The following is a 24,296-nucleotide window of genomic DNA, read 5'->3' on the forward strand; positions in this document are numbered from 1 at the left end:
CCATTTTGTACCGCTACACGTGTTTCTAGTGGGACTATGTTTACAAGCACAAGAGTTCAGCGAGCCACCGAAGGACCGCCCTGCAGATTTACTATTGGTTCTGCAACGTAGGGAGTTTCTTTAAACTCTGAAATTGTATCCGCCCATCTAAACACAAAATCAGGGAGAAAGTCATCAGTCTTTAGTTAAGCAAAGCGACTAAAGACTGACTTGTGAGTCTAGTGGAGGTCTGCTCGCAGTTCGCAATCTGTTTTTTTTTCTTTGAATTAGCCGCTAACTGCTACTACCTGCTTTTTAATCATCACAACTGTCCCTTCCTGCCTGGATCACACTTTTCACACCGAAGTTGATTTAGTTCTGTTACTGTGAAAGTTTTTATTGAACTTTATGATTTGTAACCCACACAAGACAATCTACAAATGTGTACCATGATCCACAAATATCTCACTATCCACAAACATGCCTTTTTACATTTGTGTTGTATAATTTCTTTTCCACAAAAATACAGCGTGATTTGCAAATGGGTAACTTACTCTGGAAACATACCTCTGCTACCAGTTTAAGGGGGAACAATACCTAAATTAAGAATTCCAGTCTCCTATTAACATGGCCCAAGAAAGTTCAATCAATATTGGTGAACATGAGCTTCTTTCTCTCAAAGCCAGCAACCAGAGAGGGAAGTCTCAAACTTGTGATGTCATAGAGTATAAAGTCTGGAGCTGCTTCATAGACAATGCGGAGGAGTCTGATTTTGGGGAGCCATAGAGAGCTTGTTTATTTTTTATACCTACATGATCTTTATTCTACTGTAGTGTTCTCAGTTTGGAAACGGAAAATGTAGCCATATACTCAGAACATTCCCCTGGGTGCTCTCAGTGTGTCATCTATAAAATATTTCCCACATCATAGTCAGTGGAGCAGCTCCAGACTTTATACTGAATGACATCACATATTTGAGTTTTAGCACCCACGTTTTTGGATCTAGGAGAGAGCTGTCCATGTTTACTAACTTGTTTGGACTGTCTTGACTAGCCATAGGAATAACATGATTGAGTAATGAAATTGGGCGTAGTTCCCCTTTAAAGGTGAGACATCTCTGTCCCACCACTCTAGTATCTACCTTTTATACAGAGCAGCAAGGTGGAAGAAACACTTAACATCCCTGCCTTACACAGGCTGTGTAAAGGAGGCTAATGACAAAAGCTAAAAATGCTGATGTATAGCAGATGTAATGTTTTCCATGGTCACCAATTTAATTCAGCATGTTAGCATGTTAACCGTTGCTAATTAGCACTAAATACAATGTGCAATATGGGTGATGTTATGGAACAAAGCAGATAGTATAACCCCAAGTGACTCTTTTTTACCCTAACAGGCACATTTCACACTCTCCGTTCACAATCCCAGATTTGCTGCTAAATTGATTTTGCCAGCCAAGCATCAGCAGGTAACCAGCATATCTGGAGTCTGTGAGCTCAGTGCCCAGCTTTGTTGTGACAGCCCGCCATTTTAGTCAATCACTTATCAGAGCGTGACTAAAGGCTAAGGCTCTGAGGTAAAATCAAGCTGGCTTAGCCAAGCGAGTGTGCCATTTTCTGGATAAGAGGCAAAGTGGAGTAGAGGTCAAAGCTCCATGGCTGACCTGGAACAATCCTGTCATCTCCTCAGCGGCCACAAATTGCGGAGCTGAGGTTGGGGGCAAGTTTGGGCAAAGTAGAGAAAGACTCATTGAGTGAGAGAAAGAAACCGTCTCAACTGATAAGCCACAGCATGACTCCGAATTGTTGTAACTTCTGCTGCCACATTGTGGAGCAGAATGTCACAGGATCTTGTTAGATACACTAAAGCTCGACTAATTTTCCAGGATGAGAACATACTGCACAGAAGCATGTGTCTGAGATGAAAGAGAGAAGAAGAAAAATACATCAGTCCACCCACACTGACTAACCTTTAAACAAATCAGAGAGAAAAAGCCTGGAACAGAAATGCTAAAAACAAGCTGAGGAGTGCAGAGAAACTACACAAAAAGGAATTTTAATTAATAGAAAGCAGAAAACACAACAGCATGAGCAGAAAATAAACACCTGAAGTTGACATTTGGAGAGAAGGAAGAAGAAGAAAATGAAAACCACATCTCTATCAGACAGCAGTCTCTGAGGGGACAGAGAGTGGATGAAGGAGAGAGGAACCTGAATTACTGCCTCGTGGTTGTGTGCCTCCACCATCCAGTCCACTCACAGTTTATGCAATGTCTGTCCACACTCATGTAATATATGTGGTGAAAACTTTAAAGGAATTAAAGATATTACATGGAGTTTTTAGCAAAACTAAAGTTATCACTATATTAACAAATATGATTACAGTGAATAATTCCCAGGAGCTGTTCCTCATCCAAGGATTAGAGGATGTCACTTTCTGTACAGAAGCACAAGTCCTTGACACCACAACTTTGGGTTTGCATCCAGACTCTTTTCTTAGGTTTAAGCAACAAAAGCGCTTTGGTTTAGAGACAGATCGTGATTTTGATGACATTTGAATAACAAAGACTCGTCCTAGAGTTATGCAACAAATTCACATTGGTTTAGAGTAAGGAAAAGACAGCAGCTTCAGTTATATTAATGAATAAAGGTATTATAAAAGGTATTATAAAAATAATGCTGTAGTCACTGCATTTAATCACTTGATGACACTAACTCCCGAGTGCGCACTGTGAGAGAGGAGAGGCAGAGACGCTGTGCTGCTGCTGGAGGAGCCGCTGAATGAGTTCCTTCTGGAGGAAGGATAACTCGCAGTGAGACACTAAAAGACTCTGAGAAGTTTGGGGCTGTTAAAAACACATTTAGGATGCCATAGTTTATTCCACACTACTTAAACTGCTCCTCTTTTTGAAACCACAGCAGAGGCGCTAATAATTGTTCACATAATTGGCCAAAATCAGTGAGTCTGATAGAACATAAAATCAGTAGACAATGCTTTAAATATGGGTAATGCTGAAAAGAAGCTACAAATCCTAAAATGTAGATGCTTCACACACATCTTCAACATGGCAGCACAAAAAAATCAGCACAGTTTCAAGATGGACACTGAAGATTAGTGTCACCAACTCACTATCTGACCAAAAGTCTCCCCTTTTGTTCCTGAGTTAATGGCGTTGGATAATGGCCAGAAAAGTGTTTTTGGAACATTTGTGTGAAATTCTGTCACAATTATCAGGGTATCAATTCTTGAGTTATGGCCAAAACATGTTTTGTGAGGTCACACTGGCCTCAACCTTTTTACCAACAAAGTCTAATCTGTTCATCCACGAGTCCAAGTGGATGTTTGTGACAGGTTTTTAAGAATTTCCCTCAAGGCGTTCCTGAGATATCACATTCACAAGAAGGAGACGGACAACCTCAAAACTTAATTCCTCTGGCCAGGACTGTCGCCTGTGCTGAGGCATAATATTGAAATGAAAAAGATAACAGAAGTCACTCCAAACCCTCTTTAACTTTAAATAGGAAGTAAAGCTGAAGCTTTCTCTCGGGCATAGCAACTGACAGTTAGCGGAGACAAAAATCGAGGAAAGACATGGACTGACTGCTGCATATGTAATACATTTTACCTGACGGAGGGAAAGAGTCTGCAAAAGATGGAATTTCTGAAAAACACACAAGGCCGAGGGGGTTTCATGAAAGACACAAACATCAAACCACTGCAATGGAAGAGAAGGCTATAGAGTCTGACTTTGCCAAAGCAGCTCAATAACAGGAAATTTCCATCATCAAATAAAAAACCTCCTCCCTGCACCGAGGTTAGACTGACTTACAACACGTCAGGATTCCACATTATTTCCCTACTTTGACAGAATATTGTTTTGCTGGTTTGTTGGTGTTAAACACATTATGAAACCGTATGGTCCAGAGCAAACATAGTTTATATTTCCACAGTAATCCAGCAAAAAAAATGTATTTACTAGAATCCAAAGCTTGGTGTAACTACATATTTGATTTGCTGTACATCAGCAATGCGTTTTTCCCAGAGAGATCGCATTGGGGTAATCAAACAGTAATTTGTAACATTACTCTGTCTGTTTGTATTTCATTTCCAAACTCATTAGGCGGCAAATATGTTCAACAAATTGCTTTTGGCAATATCAACAAAGATTGTCATTCGAGATTACACCTTCAAGACTGACAGACAGAGAAGGAACACACTTTCAGTCTTATATTATTTGCAGGACTCACGTTTGTCTGTTGGTGTTGGCATGAGTATCAGCACCAAGGTTTACTTAAGATTGCCTCTGATTGCTGCAATTTGCTTGTTTAAACGATGACGGCCATGGCAGACATGGCAGACATGTCCACATGAATGTTAAACCAACCACTTATACTTCTAAATGAGGTACACTATCTGTCTGACATAAGCTTTCTATTGAATTGGGTCCTCATACAATCAAATACCTTTTCATCCACCATTGTGATAGAGCAATGTAACAAATTAGGGATCAATACCATCGCAGGCGAGCCAAGCATAAAAGATACATAGGTCTGATTTGTCTGCTAACTGCGAGCAGTGAGAATTACATGTGACAACTTCAGCAGCCTGGAAAGCTTATAGCATCAATTTTGCAAAGAGGATCAATATCATAATAGTCACCAAGGCTACACATGATACGGAGTATATGACGGTGAAGTCACAGCTTTTTAGCTAAACATACTGTCTCTGTGACAAATGCAACCTCTTGGCTCCCTCTGCACCAGATATTAGATGCTGTGTTGACTGCTGGAGCCGTCTGAGCCTATAATAATTATGGGATAGGTTGAGAATAAGAGAGTAGCAATGCTTTATGGGACACATTATGCACTTACACAATAATAAAACACACTCAACTTGCTTGCTCCCAGTCAGAAAGGTGATAAATACGGTTTGGAGGCCGAAAAGTGGGATTTAGGGAGAATCTGTTAACAAGACGAGTGGGTGCTGCTAAAAACTGCAGGTTGGCTATGAAACAAGAACTCTCAATAGGTGCTGTGAATACAGGTCACAAAAAATTAAACATCATGACCTCATTCTCACTCTTAGAATACAGCCAACCTCATCACACTTCTTTTGCTTTCTTATAGGCATGGGATGATGTGAAAATTTCATGTCATGATTACTGTGGTCAAAATAATTGTGATTCACATTATTATCCAGATAATCACAAATAGCCACATCGTTTTACCTGACATTTTGTCAAGAACAGGCATATTTATTACATCACAGATAAGACAGGCATCTTTTTAAGTAAGCATTCCTAATGAAAAACAATCATTCTTAAAAAGCCAGGTTTTTTCAGCTACTTGAAATGGCATATGTTTCGATTTGGGTTGGGCATTTCAAGTAACTTCCATATTACAAAGTAGACATGTTCGTGAGTCACTAGCGGTCCATTCAGAATGGACCTGTGACCCACTTTTGGACCACGACCCACCAGTTAGGAACTACTCGGTTAAATGCAGCACTGAAGGACTGTCTCTGGAGTCCACAGCTGCTTTTCTCCCTGTCAGTTTAACATCTGGCTGCTAGCACAAGCTAACACAGCGGCAGCAGCTAACATCCGACTTAATGGTCTCAACAAACTCACACTGACACCGAAAGGGCTCGACTCTGTCGTTAAACTCGTTAGGTAACGTTAGCTGTGGGATGCTAGCAGTTAGTCATTGTGTGCGTGTCTGTGCATGCGTGCGTACTTTTTTCTTAACACTGTGTTCTATGTTTTTCTTGGTTTTTATTGGATTATTTTTCAGTGTGCTTCCTGGTGTCATTTATCTTTTTGTTGTATTATTCTGTGTAATGTTAGTTTAGTTCTTATATCTTGTTTTCTCCCTTTTTTTTTCTTCCATTGTCTGTTTTTCTCCTTAAGTTGAGGGGAGGTCTGTTTGTACAGGCTCTTGCTTCTTGACTTCTGACACATTTCTTTTTTTTTTCTTTTTCACCATTGGATTTCATGCAGTTTTATGAGTGTGCAAATAAAAAAAAATAAAAATAAAAATAAATACTTATAGGTTGAACGCATAAATAATACACTTTAAGAAGAAATTTTATGCCCATAAAAACTGATGTCCAAATGGAGTACTCAAGTACTCACGCCCATCCCTACTTTCGATATGAAATATATGAATGCTTGATCACAATCTTTGAGGTCGGTGTGTATGCAGTCTATTTTTGCACAGTTTATTTTATTGTTGGTTACCCAGCAGTCTCTTTAAGTGCTGCAGGACACGATATTCATGATTATCCTGATATTGTTAATTCACCACTATCAAGTTACTGAGTTTATTATCGCGATTTGTGATAAAATCGTATATCATCCAATTCCTTCTTTCTTATGTCTTATGGATAATGTCTAATACACTCTCATATGACTTTCTGTGATAAAGACACAAAAAGGAGGAAAAGAAAGAAGATAAAGAGAGACAATGGCATCGACAGCCCAAACTGCTAAATGCTTTTACATCGTGGATCATCATCAAACGGTAAATGACAGCTGATGTTATTTACCATGTGTTCATGTCACATCTAGATGCATGGCTTTCCTCTCTCATGTGCACCTTACAGCTGTTAATATTAGCAGTCATTTATTTCAATAAGGCAGCCAACATCTCCCGTGGTGGGGGAGATAATGTTTTCGGAGAAGACCCAGCTGCAGTCCAAATCAGAGCCATTGATTTGGCCCTCAGCTTTATGGGACAGTTCGGCTCCCACAGGAGCCAGCACAAGGGCAATCGCAGGCCTCAGCTGGCCTTCTGGCCCCCTGCATTAATAATCATTCCAATTAGGAAGAAAGTGTCCAGATGCTCATCTGGTTACATAATGTCTCTTCCCTCCTGTTTGTGCCCCAAAGTTTAACTTGACTGACAAGCACCTGGATTTTAAGATGCTGCATATTTTTAAGGATATGGGGTGGTTTCACTCTAATGGTCTATTTATATTCTTATTCCACATTGCTGTCCATTTGGGCTCTACATGTATTAATTCAGTGCCTCCATCTGCCAGTTTACTTGAAGATAAATAATCGGATTACCTGCTGCCCCCCCCCCAAGCAGTTTCTGATTGTGGGAGGGAGAAGACAACAATCATTTAAATTTAACTCTCACAAATGTATTTTTCGCTATAAACTGACTCTACCTTTATGACAAGCGCAGCCAGATCTTAGAGAATGTGAAATGGGGATGTTTATGACTCTTCCTGCAGAGGGTAAGGTCCCCTTCTGACTTCAGACGCATTTTTTGAAGTTGGATTCCTCTTGTGTTGTGAGGCCTTTTCATTATCCTGCAGAGACTGCGTATTTTCCATTTTCCATACATCTTTCCTCTCACAGAATACCACATCAAAAGCACTTCACAACCAAAACAACTCTTTTCATGCTTCAGAAGACCAGAAAAAATACTTGTCTGATATTGCGTAGCACTACCAAGCACCTGAACAACAGCAGAATTACTGATCTGTCTAGCAGCATGTTAAATTGGCAAATTTTATGCGAGAGTATCAGTGTTTCAGGCCTATTTTCTCATTACTTTCCATGCATGTCTCAGCGTAATATTTGTGCTGCTATTACAGAGGGAAGGCCACAGATCATTGTGTACATGACAATCCTCAATCATCTGAATTGTGCTCCCTGCTGGCATACCCTCTTAACAATATCTCCATGCTGTTTAGCTTCAGCTCTTAGTAGCCTCCACACAACAAGGGACATTAATACACCATGATCCATCTGTACTAAATCTTTGCCATTATTCACCATATGCATCAAGGCTGACAGACAAATTGTCAAGCTAATTTTGAGGCTCTTAGGGATGCAACGATAGCACTTTTTTCAGTCCAAAAACAAGTACAATTTGGGTGCTTGCCAATACCGAATACCAATATGAATACGACCATTACAGTTCTAACAATGACTTAAGAGACATGTTTTAATTTCACCCCTCAAAAGGGGTAAACCAATAGCTAAGCCCATTGAAGGGCTGTAAGGGATGTACGTACGTAGGAGTGGTCATCCTTGCTTATAGTACAGCTATCTTCTGTATAATGTATCTGGGGAGGGGGCCAGGATTGGCTGAGATTAGGTAAGAAAACAGAGCCTTCGAAAGCGTGCGTGTTGCTTACTAGCTCAGCGCACATTCCGCACAGTTACTAGATAAATGCGATAAACAATATGGCTCAATTTGTGACAAGAGCCTCACACATACTCATAGAACTGGAGTTACATCCAGGTACCTAGTTACTATTTTCTGTGATGTGTTGATGGTTTGAAATCTCATAATGTGACACAAGAAACACTGAGAAGACGGCAAAATCCTGTCTTATCTTTAAGTGACGGCTGATCTTTAAGAGCAATGTAATGTGTAAGATTTTGTGTTACTTTTATCACCCACTTTTTGCCCACTTCTCAAGTGTTTACTGCAAAGTTGATTGTTGCTGTTTCCTGGTAGCAGTAGCAAACTCCTTGAACTCTGCACCGTGTTGGTTCTTCAGATGTTTATCAAATTGCTTGTGTTAAATGAGCTATTTTTCACTTCTCATCTTGACAGTTTAGCAGAGCATAGTTTGCAGGCTGCTTTAAATTTGTCATCATCACTCAACTGATGTGAGGTTAATGTCACACCGCTGTAAAGTGAGACTGGGCGCCGTTGTGTCGCAGTCATTTCAGGAGTACAACTGCAAGTACTTTGAGGCCATAAAAAGACTGGTTGCTGCTACGTTTTTACCAATTCTGGATCATGGTGATTTGTTGTACATGAATGCATTTGCACATTGTCTGCACACGTTAAGATACCGCATTTCAAAGTGCACTGAGATTTGTTCCAAACTGTAAAGCCCTCACTCTTCACTGTACGCTTTATTCCAGGGCTGGTTGGCCTTCTTTGACCTTTTGTAGGCTCAGTCACTGGTATCTGTTCATTTATAAAGCCATACTGGGTAAACTCCCTTCATATGTTTGTACTTTGATTGAACAGAGATCTGACTGTAGCTACAGTCTGAGATCTCTGGGCTTAGTTTTGTTGTCTGTTCCTAGAGCACAGACTGAGCTGGGAAAGAAAGCTTTAATATGCTCTCCTCCTCTCACTTGAAATAACCTTCAAAATGACTACGTGAATTGGTCTCTCTGCCTGATTTTAAAGCTCTCATAAGTACAAGGATGAATGAGTTGGTTTGGTCTTGTCATTGTGTGTAGGTGTCTAATATTTCTACATGTTACTGCATATCTTTTATGTTTTTTATTGTATGGCTGTCTGGTTGTACCTTTTAGTGCTGTCTTGGCCAGGTCTCCCTTGTAAAAGACATCGCTGATCTCAATGGTACTTACCTGGTTAAACATGGGTTAAATAAATAAACTAGAATAAAATAAAGCGTACTTGTGCACAGTATTGGACTGATACCTGATACTGATGTTAGTGTTAAAATGATCAGTTCACCAATTAATCCACAGTAAAACCAAAAAACATTCACTTTACTGTTTGTCTGGTTTGGTAAATCTGAATGTTGAACTGCTGGTCAGACAAAACAAGCAATGTTAAGATGTCGCCTTAGGTTTTGGGATATTGTGATGGGCATTTTCAACCATTTTATGACATTTTAAAAGACTAAATTATTAGTTGATTGATCAAAACACATAAAAATATACATCATTTCCAACCCTTTCATGTTTAGAGAACACAATATTGGCATGAATATGTAAATATGGACCGACATGTTTTGTTGCATACTGCAGCGTGTGTCTGCACATCTGAACCAATTTCAGCTGCTCCCTGCGTTATGGCACTTTGGTTAATATGATTTGGGTTTTGATACCAATGAACGTGCGGCTGAACTTCTCCAGCCTGATCCCAGCATTAGCCCTGCAATCGTCTGATGTCTACAGCCCCTCTCAATGTAAGCTCTGATTAAGCCATTCGTTACACCCGGGCCCTAATTTGCACAGCACTTCCCTCAAGTGCAATTTGCGCCTACTTTTACACACTGAAACATGATGGATAGATCAAAAACAAAACACTTGTTTCGTGAAGGGAAAGATGCAGCCAGAAATATCTGTGTTTATCTTTGATGTGAGGTGTTTATTCCGTTTCCCATTAAAAACATGGAAACTGCACTTCAGGCCAAGTTTATGCTTTATAAATGTCGGCCTCTGTATTTTCACTCCAAGGCCGCAAAGTGATGAAAGGCCTGCTTTCATTAGCGGCAGCTGATTCTCTGTCGGCCTATTGGGTGATGTGTGTTATCTGGTAGAAGACAGGCAGCTGGAGGATCAGCTAGGCCGTCTGTCAGCTGATATGCAGATTGTCTGCTTTCTGTCAAATTACAAATGGCTTCTCTGACTGATTTACTGGTCATCAAGTCTCTGCCTGACGACCAAGATAATAAAAGGATATTTTTCCCCCCATAAAACTAATCTTACGACATTAATAGTTTTGAAATCTAAACAGCACTATGAGGGCTCTGTCATGGGCTATGCTCTTAGGGCTTATTAATACAGTTCATATGACCAGTGTAACTCAGAGCTGGGTAACTGTACATACAGTCACCACTTCTACTCTGAAAAATAACCCACCACTTCACTAATGCAGTGCTTCAGCTCGGTTTATGTTCCTAAATAAATGTGATCGAACTTGACTCCACACTTCTAGTGCTCTGAAAAAAAAACAAAAAAAACAACTCCCCCCATCTCAAAACCAACATCAAGGCCAGTGACAATTTAGTGTTTGTTTGAAAACACCATCAAATGCAAGGAACCGTTTCCACTCTGTTTTACAGGGAAACAGCAAAACAAAAAAGCCTATTCAGATATATTTGGCTTCATTACCATCTCACCACCTCTCATCCTTCATGTGTGGCAGCAATTCATGTGAAGCATCTTTTGACAGCTTGTGCATAAAATCCAAGCACTTGGCTGGATGCTAAGCGTTATGAAAAACAGCCTCTTTTCAGTATTTAACATATTTTAGTGGAAGTTGCCACAGGGACCCGAAAAAGAGTGAAGACCGACAGCACCATTGGCACATCTCTAGTGAATGGCATCATTAATGCTTGGCTGGCGCACTGGCAGCTGGGTAACGATGGTCCATTTCAGCTTGTGACTGGGGAGTTAGGGTAAGGGGAGAGAGTGGTGGAGGGGTGACTGTCGCTGCACTAATGTGATTCAAACACGCCCTTTTTCATAATAGGGCTTGTCCCTGTGCCAGGGGAAGCGGGTGGCATAAACTAGTGGGTGATTACGTTAAACAAATGACTGCCTCATTAGCTAGACCCCAAGAGTGTCTCGTGCATACATACAGAGACACATTCATTCACACTGTCCTATGACTTTTTTCTCTCTGTCTCTCACACACACACACTCAGACATTCACTCTGACATAAGCATTAGGTTGGCTTTGTACACAGAAAAGGGCAGAGCACAAAGGAAATACTCAGGAGGGTACAAGCTCCATCCAATAGACTAATTAACATCTCCCAATTACACCAGCCAGCACTCTATGGTGCTCCAGTTAGCTTTGGATGATACTACACAATACAACAGAATGTGTCACCACCAACATCTATGTCCAAACAACATCTGAGCCGTTCCCACCAAAAGCCAAGCTAATGACTGCAATTAGCATCATTAGATTCCAAGCTCGGGACTCAGCTGGTGTGAAGTTGGACAGACACTTCATGGTTTCTGCCACAAAGCTCAGTGTATGAAAATTAGGGACAAATGATTTCGCTTGCAACAGCATAATGAGAGAGGCTAGATTGATATCTCGGGTCCGTAATTACCTGACCCGATTTGCCCCGAACCATCTACCTCATACTGCCTGAGTGGCGTAATCACAGGACAGTGCTCGGAGATGCACTATAAGGCAAAGCAGAGCAAAGGCAAATAAGGCTCCAACTAGCTACTGTTTTCTTTAATAAATACACCCTTTTATATATTTTTCATAATATAATAATTTAGCCCAGTTGCCATGAAAAATGTTGGCAGTGTACATTTCTGCAAACCATGGATATGTAACATTTGTACATTTCAGTCTTTCATATTAAAATTTCAAAAATGACATAGTTCTGATTACATGAATATGAGTCAACTTTGTCATCTGGAGTTGAAAGATGTTTTTTGATGGCAAGAAAGCTGCCAAGCTGCAGACAGCTGTTCAAGACCAACAACACCAGTTGTTTTTCAGCAAGACATCACTGCATTTCCAGCAGCAATTGTGAAACCAAGAGTGGGTATTTTAAGCCAAAGTATGATATTTCCTGTCCATAACCTAATGTTTTTGTGCCTTGACATAACCATACATTAATCACAGCGTGTTGAAACGTAAAGAAAATGTACAGTTTTTACACATCTGCTAAGGCCGTATCCTAATAATGAAGATTTGAATCATCAGGCAGTCAGGTAATGCATTTCTGGGGATATTGCAGTGCTCAGATTTAGCTGCAGAGTGAGTGCTCTTCACTTTCACACTGCTCTCAGGTACAGGCAGCCGCAGACCCAGACCCAGGGTGAGTCTGAGTGAGACAGAGGAAGGTGCTCAGAGGAAGAGAGGCTTTGCCTAGTCAGGCTCAGAAGTGACATTATCTTCTGCCTCTGCTTAAAAGTGCTGAACTTACAGCACACAAACACTTAATCAGGTACAGTCTCTGGCTTTTGTTTGGTATCTACTGTGGGCAAAAAATGCTGTTGCATATTTCTGATCCATCATTAGCGTAGTTAGCAAGCATTGGCTCAGATGGACTAACTGGCTTTGTTTACTATATTGCATGAAGTTCCTGTCCTGCTGTACGTCCCGCTGAACCACGTTCAAACTCTCAACTCCATTTGGAAAAAAGGAAAGAATGGTCAATTGTCCGTATTGAACAGCCAAATGTGATTCGGGTACAGTCGTATATCTGCGACATGATATCGTACAAATGTTACATATCTGAGATTTGCAGAAACATAAAATGCCAACATTTATTCAAATGAGACAAATGTCCATCACAAAATAACTTCTTCAAATTTCTGTAGATTTTCCATTAATGATGATAATAAACAACACTGGCAAATCCTCACAATAGAGAGGCTCACACTAACAAACATTTTTCCCTTGATTAATGACTTAAACAATTAATCAAACATCAGGATTGCTGCTGAAAAACAAATCAACTAATCATTCCAACATTACATACAGTATGTCGCTGTTTAAAACCATCTTCATCTTTGTAAATAGAATTTTGACTTGGGAACACCATTGTGAAACAGAGGCGTAGTTTCTCTGTCAATATTAACAGCAATGGAATTAAACCTGACATTTGATATGCATATATAAAGTAATGTTTTAATATGATGGCAACATGATGCTGTGCACACAGCTGGCTTTATCTTGGGATGAAAAGTGCATCTCTGAACTGCACTGGGTGTCCTGCTGTGGTTCGTCTGATTTGGTTTTTTGATCATGTAAATGTGATGGGTATTTCTGCACTCAGAGCACAGATATTAGCCCTTAAAACTGTGGGTGGCTGCAAGCTTTCAAACATAAGCCCCTGGGAGGCCACATTAACTACTGGGAGGATACGCAGAAAAACCACAGTGAGCTCACTGACCGCCGGAGAGGAACATAACTGATCTTACTCAGGGAGGAGGGCAGCCTTTGCCCACTGGGACGTTGGTCTCAGTGCAAACACTCCAGCATCTGCCACCTGACCATTAGCTAAATAATGCATGGAGCTTGTGGGAGGCCTGTGACAACCAGCCTCATACTCATTACTGCTTCTGAGTGGTGTGAAAAGTCAAGTCAGCAAATGCGCCGGAGCAGGCGAGACATGGCAATGCATGCAAACATGCACAAAACCACACAAACACACATGCAAAGTGTGGCTTCCCAGAGGCTTATAGTGAAAGCTCGCAGACATCCACGGATTAAAAAAGGTTCTTGAGATTATGTGGAAAAGCTAAGTGTGGGTAGATTAAGCTCGCCACCAAGAATGTGACCAAAGTTTAGGACATGAGCAGTTCATCTGTCAATCTCCACCACAGAGACAAGATTAAACAGCATGTGTATGAAAATAAGAGAGTGTTTTCCGTGTGGATGTATATTTGTTGTCTGCTGGAGTGTCGCAGCTAAAGCAGGCCTTTGAACACTGAACAGCAGGATAGACTTGCAGTATATCCGCATCTCTGCATGCCCAAAAGTCACAGTGACCCAGGGCTCTCTCTCCCTTCAGGAGCATTTCCCATCAGAAGCCTGTTACACCGCAAAGGCCATTTTACTCCCAGAATAGCAAATCTGGGGAAATGTAATCTTTGAAGCCTCGGCTAAAATAGCCTGACAAAGCCATTTTCTGGCAGAGCAACAGAAGGAAAGCTCAGACACCGGGGCTAAATTTCAAATGACTCACTTTTTAGACTTTTACATTATTGGTTCTTGGTCTGACATTACTGTTACATTGGTTGACCTAATGCGCATTGCTTGTTGAGCGCATGAAAGGCAGAAATTCAAAGTCATAAAAGCAGTCAGTTTGGTAAGACAGCAACATCAACCACAGCTGTGTCAATGGCTTGTTGTTGGACCACTGTCATTACCAAGTGACAAGTCAAATATCACGCTCATGATTATTTTTTGGAATGAACAGTTTAATCTATTAAATGTCAAAAAAGGTGAAAATGCCCATCACAGATTCCCAAAACCCAACATTCTTAAATTATTATTATTTTGACCTGCTGCTACCCAATCACCAGAGAAAAATGTTGGCATTGTTTCTGCAAAACATGGATGCGTTGCGTTTGCACATAATAAATAGCAAATACATTGAAATGTTTCAACAATGCTGTTGGTCAATGTGTGGTTAAGTTATGGCACAAGAACCACTTGGTTATGGTTAGAAAAAAACTTTTTGGCTTAAATACCCAGTTTTGGGGGCACAGTCCTCACTAGAAGAGCATGACGTCTTAGTAAAAGCAACTGCTTTTTGTGCCACTATCCAGGCAGGAAAAACAGCAATGGGCTGCTACAAACCCCCAACGTCAGGTGTTTGGAGTCACACAGAAATGACTCACAAAATCACAACTAGTTTTGTTGTTTGTTGGTCTCTAACAGTGGTCTGCACCATCTTCCCAGCTCCCAATGACAAAGTCAGATCATACACTATGCCATTTTAGAAATGATATGATGTGTTTAAAATATACAAATGTAATGTATCTGTGGTTTGCATAAACATACAGTACTCAAGGTATTTGATTTATATCGATAGAACAGAGAAAAGCAGGAAATCCTCAAATTTGGTACCAGAGAATGTACATAACCACAACACAGCTCTCTACCACAGGACTGTATCAAAGTGCCCCTATCCCTCTGCCACTCTGTTATTGCCCATCGCTTTCATCAACTCCCCCGTGCACTGGATAATTAACAATTGGGTAAGCCCTAATCATGTGGACATGGGAATTGATTTGATTTAACCTTGGTTTAACTGGTAGAACCTCCTGAGACACTGGCAGGGGGTTCACACATCGGACATGAATGGTGATGAGAAGCAGTGGGAATTTGATAAGCGCCATCAGCTGCTTCCCCCCAATCTGGCGAGGTGACTGCACGACACAACAAGGCTGCTGCTGCCACAGGAAGAGGATGCAGGGTTGTCTGGTGTTACTACATATACACATGTACACTTAGAGGACAAATACAAAAGCACATGTGCAAACAGGTATGGACAGCCATCTGTACCCACACGCTTCATGTGATCCGCATCAATGAGCGAACCATCTGTTCAGGACTTTTGTATTTGCGCTGACTACATGTTGTGCTCCTCATTTTGCATAATATCCAGCTACATGAATATAATAAAATAAGACAGGGCTTTCTGTTGTTTTCCTCAAATGATCACATATCTGCCAGAGGAAGATGTGGGCAGCACATCAGTCAGACCACAACAAAAGACCTCACACCTAATGTTACGCTGTGCTATTCAGGCACGGTGCACAGGTTACAAATGTCGACAGCTCCTCTATTAAACAAGATGAAAGAACATTGCTACTCTTTGACTCAAGCCACAAAAAAACAACAAAAAAAAAACAGAAATGAGATTTTAGTTGTGGGTTCAGGAGGTTGTGGACCTGCTTTGCTAAAATAACACAACTAAATCCTGAACTAAACTCTACATTACACAACACAAAGGGCTCACAACAGACTACAACTGACCCACTAAACCCAGCGAGCATGTGTGCTGTGCAGGCATGCAACAGCGGTAGTCAAAAAAACTAGATGAAAACATAAACCAGATACAAACAAGTAAACATCTTGCATCTTGCTCAGAGAGCAGTTCAGAAGGTTGCCTAGCCTTCCCAAGTGTCTTGCCTAATAGAGTGTGTATACGCACTGTGTCTTCATACACCAGGAGGAGCAGCTGACAAAGGCCTTCTCTAAACCCCAAACAACTGTTTTTGGACGTCAATGTTTTTTTTAGACATGAAAGGGAACAACTGCAGAGAACCAGACAAAACAAACCCTTTACATGTCAAAAGTTAAGTACAGAAAAGCGAACATGATGTATCTAGACGTTCAAGTCGATATTCTTTTGAGGCATCTGTTTTTCTTTTTTAGCAGATATTCTTTTGACAAAGTTTTTTTTTTTTTGCCCATGCAGTTTTTGCACGGTATGTTCAGCGACAACAAGTCCGTCCTAGAAATGTCAACGTGCCAAAATGAGACTGCGGGATCAGAGTTAATTTTTCGCTTGGTAATTCCTAAAGCCTGTAGCGACACTGAAAAGAAGGTTTCACTGTGAGTAAATTGAGTTGGGCAACAAAATGGGTCCAGACGATGACAACCTCTGAAAGCCTTGAGACGAAAGTGGATTTTAAGTGTCACAATTCAATTTGCAACCTAAATGGCACTGAGCCTTACCTATTAGTTTTGATTTGTCTGTGTGGATAGATGATGGACTGGCTAATGTGTTTGACACTACAGTGGTGCTGAATAAACTGTAGCTGATACAAGTAGTCCTCCCTGTGCACAGCTTTCCTCACAGGTGCATTGTTTTCTGAGCAAAAGAACTACCCCAGAATTTAGATCTATAATTCAAGATCAAGCCTGGCACCGAGCAGCCGCCCAGCCAATTAGACTGTGACCATTTTAACTGTATTTCCCCTTTATCTGGACAAAGTAGTGGAGGATTAATGTGGCAGATCACTGTTATCTATCCTAATGACACCGGTGTCATTGGTTCATAACTGACTATCAGCATCGGGCCATCTGGCCTCATAATGTACTGTACAACAAGGGCTCATGTCCCAACATTAATACCTCTGCTTCTGCTTCATCTAAAACATGACTCACTTCATCGCTGTGCCACATCTGGAGCGCCGCAAATAACTTCAAACATCAAGTTTCCGTTTAATATTTTGATGTAAAAGTGTATGATTTTTTCCATTTAAGAGCAAAATCTTCCTAATTTCAAGAGCACTTATCTTCTATAGTGTCACTTGTTTAATCTTAAAAAAGAATGACACAAGTTCACTTGCTGCCAGATTCTTAAGGGGAAAATAATTGAGATTGATACACACTAAGTAGCAGAGGCACCAGTGCTTGATTTGTCACTTTAAATGAAGAAATTTCTCAGGCTTCCCAGTAAATTCTTTCACCCAGGGCACAGTGGACTAGTTTGGCCTGACTATTCCCAACCCCATTGCAGTTTGCCCCAGGATAAACAAAACACACTGGCAGCTGAGTAAAGTATAAGTGTGTGTGTTAGCCGTTACCTCCGCCGGTCCCCATTCTCCCAGGTTCAGGGCTGATGCATATCCAACGTGGCAGCCGGTCGCCAACACTGTGCCGGGATGAATAGTTCGTCATCCCTGCTTCCCTCTCTCCCTCTCCACTGTGCTCTCTGCCTCTTGCCAGAGCTGTTTGCTCAGCTGTTCCCCTCACTGACCGCATTTATCCCAGATGAGCGGCACAGCTTACCCCGTTAATCTGTGTGTGAGTGTGTCTGTGCGCCCGAGTGTGTGTGTGTATATGTGCGTCTCCATTCCAGGCATCCTCTCATTGGCCCCCTGATGACCATCTGAAGACACGCCCTGATCAAGGAGGACACACACACACACACCAAAACACACACACACACTGTCACGCAGGATACAAACACAGCGTGCACGGGACAGGCATTGTGTTTTAAGTGGAGGTCATTTTGAGCATATCTGGAGATGTCACAGCACATAAAGGTTCTTATGAATCCTCGAGTCAATTATGTCAACTCCACCCCTACCCCACATTAAATTCAGCAAGGCTGCAGTAATAGTCCCTAAACAGTGGTGAAGGCAGGGGATGTGTTTATGTGTATTGATGCTTGATTAAAAGGGTTGAAACCCACCTGAGATCAGTGCAATATTAGTGTCGTAATGCATTTCCAAACCTGTCCCTCCTCCTGTAACTGAAGCCATAAAACAATTTAGGATAAGTAAGCAGGTCTCAGCCTTATTCCAAACACCCGTTCATCAAATTATTGTTGTTTACATGGTGATCGGAGGAGAACAATAGTAAGAGAGACAAAATGACTTCAAGCAACATCAAGAAAGGTGTTTTTCCAAATGCTCATTTCGAAAAGCAACATTTCTAACCCGAAGATGCTACTAAACCTTATCTTACTGGCTCCCAAACTGGGATTCTGGGCATATTCAAGAGATAGTCATTTAAATAGCTTAAGTGACTGCAAATTTTCACTCAAACTTAATCGTTTCCAGCCTCAGTGGACACACTATCACCTTAATTCATGCCCACAAATCTACATCTGTTCACCTCCATTTGCATGTTTCCATTCACTTTGCATTCATGCTGTATCTTCTCACACTGTATAATGCAGCTGAACAGCAGCATCCATTAGGAGTCTCTGCTGAAACTGGGCTGTGTGCCCACCTTAGGATGTTTGGAGACTGTTAGTCAAACCAAATGTGGACATTTCTACAGTATCTGCAGGGAGGGAGTTGTGGCCAACTGTCCCACAGGGGACAAGGAGAATTAAGAGAGAGGAAAGTATCTTAATGAGAACATTTTAATTCAGATTTTATTCTTGAGTTTTATTCAGATAAGGATCTGTCTGTGAAACAAGCTCGGTTCGGTCCTACTCTCTGCATTTCGCAGCAAAATCTATAAGGACCCTGACACACCAAGCCGACAGTCTGCCATTGGGCTGTCGGTGAGCATCTGTCACCCTTGTTTTCGCAGTGTGTCCTGCAACATTGGCCCTAGTCGACCTTTGCTGGCTGTTTCTTGGCTGATTCGGCATGTTGACTTGACAGCAAAGTCTGTCAGTGAGAAAATGGCAGTTCAGCTCAGTGCACAAGGAAAGAAATGGAAGTGAGGAAAGTAAACAAATGACTGAAGACAAGAGGGCGTGAGATCAAAACAAACTTTTTTATTAGGTAAGACGATTTAGCTATTGCGCTCTATAACAGAAACAGTTTGTAACTGTTTGTGTTATTGTTAGCTAGCATACAGTAAATATCCTTTGTTCTTTCTGCATCGGTTTGTGTTGTTAACATGCTAACTGGCTAACTAGCATCTTCAATTCGTCCTGCCAGTCTGCTGGTTTCCCTTTCTTGAATAATGAATACGCACTACAGTCGCCCGCTGGTGCTAGTTGGCCATCGTTTGTAGTCTTTGCGGTGTGTTCAAGTTCAACTTTCTGGATAAGATACTGGTGATGTGAGGCAGGGCAACAGTTGGCCTACATTACCATGAGTTCTTAAATGTTGGTTTGGTGTGTCCGGGCCTTGAGGTAAATCAAGTAATTATATAAAACTAAAACTTAAAACAAGCTAAAGTTAAAAGACTTTTTACATCCTATACCCGAGCAGGAATAACAGTTTTACTGTTACACTTTAGTTCGTTGTCTGTCAAATTTAAATGACTGCATCATGACTGTGTAGAAATGTGAATCTTGCATTGTGCATTGTACAATGAGCTGCTTGCACAGCCCTCTTAATGAATACATTCACAAGTAACTGCTAAATACATCATTCAGAGCCCCTCATGTCCGTGTTGTGTAATCTACAAGAACTTTTCTGTGTGTCTGGTACAAACACAGCACGTGCTTTCAGACTCTGCCAATAAACTGTGTCTTCTGTGTCAATCCACAGACTGCATGGTTGGCTGCTGGCTAACATGGCAGTAGCCAGACATGAGCAGCTGTTGTTGTGGTTAAACCAATCCCCAGCTACCTATTTATCTGCCAATGTGAGTGTGTGCGCGTCTGTGTATGTATGTGTGTGTGTGTGTGTGAGAGAGGGAGAAAGAGAGAGACAGAGAGAGCTTGTGCTCAGAGAGAAAAATGAAATGCACTGTCTGATTTGAGGCATTTTATCAAAAGTTTTGCATACAACTCCACAATTATACATTCATCCTCTCAAAATGTATCTCGTTTATAGTCCAACTACAGTATGTATGTTGTTTAAAGGGACTGATTTTCAACCAGCTTTGTACAACAATAATGTGGGTAGTATCTATAAATGAACTGTGGAACACTTCCCTCCATTTTGCTCACAGCCAGATCTGCCTGCTCATTTCCCAGCTCTAGGGTTGTTGCTCAAACTCCAGATTGTACTCCTGCACCACAGACACAAAGAGAATAAAGGCAAATTGAGAGAAAGCCACCTCTCTTTCGCTCTGTTAATCTCAGACCAAACAGTAAAGGCAGCGCTGATCAAATATAAACCAAAATTCTGTTAGTGTATTGCTCATTTCTTGCCTAAAATGTCTTTAGAAACATATTTTAGTGCACTGTTTGGAGAATTTGTAAACAGAGGGTGGGCGAAATACTGTTCCCTGAGATCAAACGGTAAAGCTACGCAGCACTGATGAAATATGAACAAAGATTCTGTTACTGTATAGCCAATTTTTGCCTTAAACAGTTTCAGAAACATATTTTAGTTTACTGTTTAACTGTAACATAAGACTGTTTGTTACCAGCCAGCTGCAATATTGTTTTCTGTGTTCAAATTAAATTGTGTCACCCACCAGCAGGAGCATTTTTGGTCTGGTGTGGCGCTCTGCTATCTGGTAGTTGTAAGATTTTCCCCCTTTGAGAAAACGTGAATGCCACAGCCATTTTTCCTCTGGTCACATAACACCAATTTTAAAAGTATTTGTGTCTTTCTACTGCAGTGGCAGCCCAGTTTTATGAAAAGACCATCTTTCCAACACTTCTTTGGCTACAAAAGCATACCCACACACCATCTTAGTAGGCCTACACACTCATGAAGCCTGTCAGTGTTTCCAAAAATGCATATTAAGGCACAACACAATCACACATCACCAGCCGTAACGGTTCAATACCTTCCTGCTGTCCCGACTCTTTCATCAGGCTCTAAAACCGTCCCTACAGACAAGGTGAACTCTCCACCACCCATCTCCAAAGGACTCCCTGTAAAGTGAAACAAATAACCCATCTCACCTCTCTTAAAGGAAGCACTCTGTATGTCTTGACTGAGATTTATGCCACGGACGACAGAAAAAAACAGTGGGCAGCTAGGAGCTTAAATGCTGGCTTTGTTTTTCTAGACACTGGCTGTTTTGCGATCCATCATGTTTGCGAGGGGGAGAACTCCACAGCCTACTCTTCCTGCTCAGTCAGGAGTGAGAAAAGTGCTGCTGTGAGGCGTGAAGTTTCATTTATTGTAATTTTATATAATTATTTTACACATATTACACACACATAAAAAAATGCACAAAAATAATACTACACTTACATTTATAGATTTTCCAGATGAGATGAAGTGCAAATTGATAGTGACACTAACAAAGGAAATGAACAGAAGAGAGACTTCACCCCCTTTATCACCCTCTTGACTGGTAGCCTCAGAGCTTTAAGGGAATTATTGATGATTTCTAAAACAATAGCTTAAAGGTCAAGAAATTCTCAAGAAAATGTAAATGGCCAGCTAGAGTATTTATGGATTTTTTTTGTTATGGTTCAGTGTGTTTATCTTTCTAGTGATGCATGCACTGTCAATCAAAGATGTTACTGTAGTAGAAAACCTAATGCTTTAAAGATAGTGGCTCCATATGTTTTTATTCCTCCGTCTGAATTATGCACCATATATCTGGAACAAACTCCCAGAAAACTGCAGGTCTGCTGCAGCTCTAACTTCTTTAAATCAAGACTGAGGACTTTCCTCTTTGTCGCTGCATTTACTTAATCAAATAATTATTCTTACACGGCACTGTAACTTTTATTGTTCTGTTTTATTCCTGTCTTCTTCTATTGTAGCTTGTTTTTATTTTCTATTCTCTGAGCTATTTAATGACAATTTTTAATTGAATTTAAATAAATGCTTTTTGTGTTTCTTTTGCACTTTGAATGTTTTTGATGTTTTATGTAGAGCATTTTGAACTGCCTTGTTGCTGAAATGTGTTACACAAACAAACTTGCCCTGCCTTGCCCTACCCATACTACCTATATACAGAGCTTGTATACATATATATCTTTTCCATATATTACATGCCCATATGTATTATATATTAGGGGTGTAAGGCACCAATTTCATCACATTACAATATTTGTCAATATTACAAAGTCTGGTCATGAAACTATTTCGATTCGATGTGTTTCAGGGAACTGCCATTGATATGAGACGATATCATCTGCCCATTTAACACAGTCTGTGACAGTAGAAGCCGTCACCCATTTCTTTTGTAATTTTGGCCATACAAGACAAAAACAACAAAGTAAAGCAGTAAAGTTTACTTTAAATTGACTCCACTAACACACATAAAACAGCACAGGGACAATACAATTGCTTTTTGCGGTGACTAGGCTAGCGGCTAGCTGCCATTTTTCTCTACTCAATGCTTAAAAAATTACATATAGCATTGGGTTTAAGTCACAGTATCTCCCAACATAACAGTACGGTTGACTTCGAGCCTGCATACATGTTTCTTTTTTCAGCTGAACGTTGTTGAAACAGAGCAGCTAATTTTGCTGTAGAGAGAAGTTAGTGGAGTGAGATGGCCGTCCAGGCAGATATGTCATGTTTTATCTTGTAACAGCACTGTTTACATACCATGTGGTTGGTCTCTTAACCCGAATTCTCTCCGAAATCCCAAACATTTTCACACCCATGATTCATTCCTGAGTAAATAACATTATCCTTATCGTATCTTTCTTGGTTGCTTGACGTATGCCTGCTGCTGTTTGACGGTGAAATAGACAAAATAAAAGCGTATGCTGACGATGACGATATAGATCCATGTTTTCATTTTGCATCACTGATATAGGATTGTTGATCACAGAATCAATATTATCAAATCAGATCGATGGATCGTTACAATCCTATTATCTATACTCCAGAGGCGACTCAATCCCAATAGATGTGCATGCTAAAATGCCCGACTTTACACCAGAAATACATGTTTACAGCCTGGTACAAAAAACTGTTGCAGTCGCTTAGTTAACATACCCTTCATGACAACTGTACAGGGATGAATTTTGTATAACTCACCCGTTTACATTTCATTAAGATATGAAGTTACACATATTTAAGGACATGGCCGCTTGAGTGACAGGCTGTCAGCGAGATGTCACTACAGTCTGATCCACCTTTTTCTTCTTCACAGCTCCAGCCTCTCGTCCAAGTGTAGTCACTTCTGACTCAAAAAAACAACAACAAAAAACCAAGATGGCAACGGCCGAAATGCCGAACTCAAAGCTTCAAATGGCAGTCCACAAATGTGACAACACGGTGGCAACATCCATTATTTTATTCAGTCTATGACATGATTTATTCTTGTATCGCGATGTCGGTATAATATTGATATATTGCCTAGCCCTTCTACAGAGAAAAGCAAGCTCGAGTCAAATCCTCTCAATATCAAAGCAGACAACATGACATAATCAAAATACTGTCAACAACTGCAGCAGAATCTACACCGAGAGCTGCATAAACCAGCGGTTCACAAACTTCTTTCAAATCTGGCACTCCTTCATAGTGATCGTTTTTCTCTCACAGCACCCCTCCACCACACACTGGTGTTTTGTCTCAACATGTCTCTCGAGCTTACTCTGGACCATTGCCGCATTTAATAGCTTTTCCCTGCAGACAGAGCATTCACAGTCTATCTCCTTCAAATTGTACCATATATTGTACAGTATCCCACAATCTTGTTGGCTTGTGGTATACTTTGACATTACAGCTTCAGCTCCTGAGTATGACAATGGAACTCGCACACAAGTATGGAGTCTGGAGAAACAGTGAAAAGAGAAAAAAGGCTGTCAAATGGAAAGGCATTCATCATCTTAGCCGTCTATGGTGTGAGAGAGAGAGA

The 24,296-nt window shown here is 40.8% G+C and overlaps 1 protein-coding gene across 5 annotated transcripts in view; it reads right to left on the reverse strand.

Annotated features, from left to right (window-relative positions):
• LOC126403600 (kazrin-like) overlaps positions 1-24,296 on the reverse strand; it is a 154,899-nt gene that overhangs the window by 97,268 nt on the left and 33,335 nt on the right. Inside the window, exon 1 of one of the 5 annotated variants that reach the window (XM_050066365.1) lies at positions 17,738-17,930. The exons of 1 other annotated variant lie outside the window; for it this stretch is intronic. In XM_050066365.1, the coding sequence (XP_049922322.1) occupies positions 17,738-17,915 (178 nt within the window). In that variant the 5' untranslated portion in view covers positions 17,916-17,930. Of the gene's footprint in view, positions 1-17,737; positions 17,933-24,296 lie in introns of those variants that run through there. 3 more of the 5 variants (XM_050066364.1, XM_050066368.1, XM_050066370.1) reach the window with 3 other exon arrangements.

Source organism: Epinephelus moara, chromosome 16 (genome assembly GCF_006386435.1).
Source record: "Epinephelus moara isolate mb chromosome 16, YSFRI_EMoa_1.0, whole genome shotgun sequence".
Taxonomy (NCBI): domain Eukaryota; kingdom Metazoa; phylum Chordata; class Actinopteri; order Perciformes; family Serranidae; genus Epinephelus; species Epinephelus moara.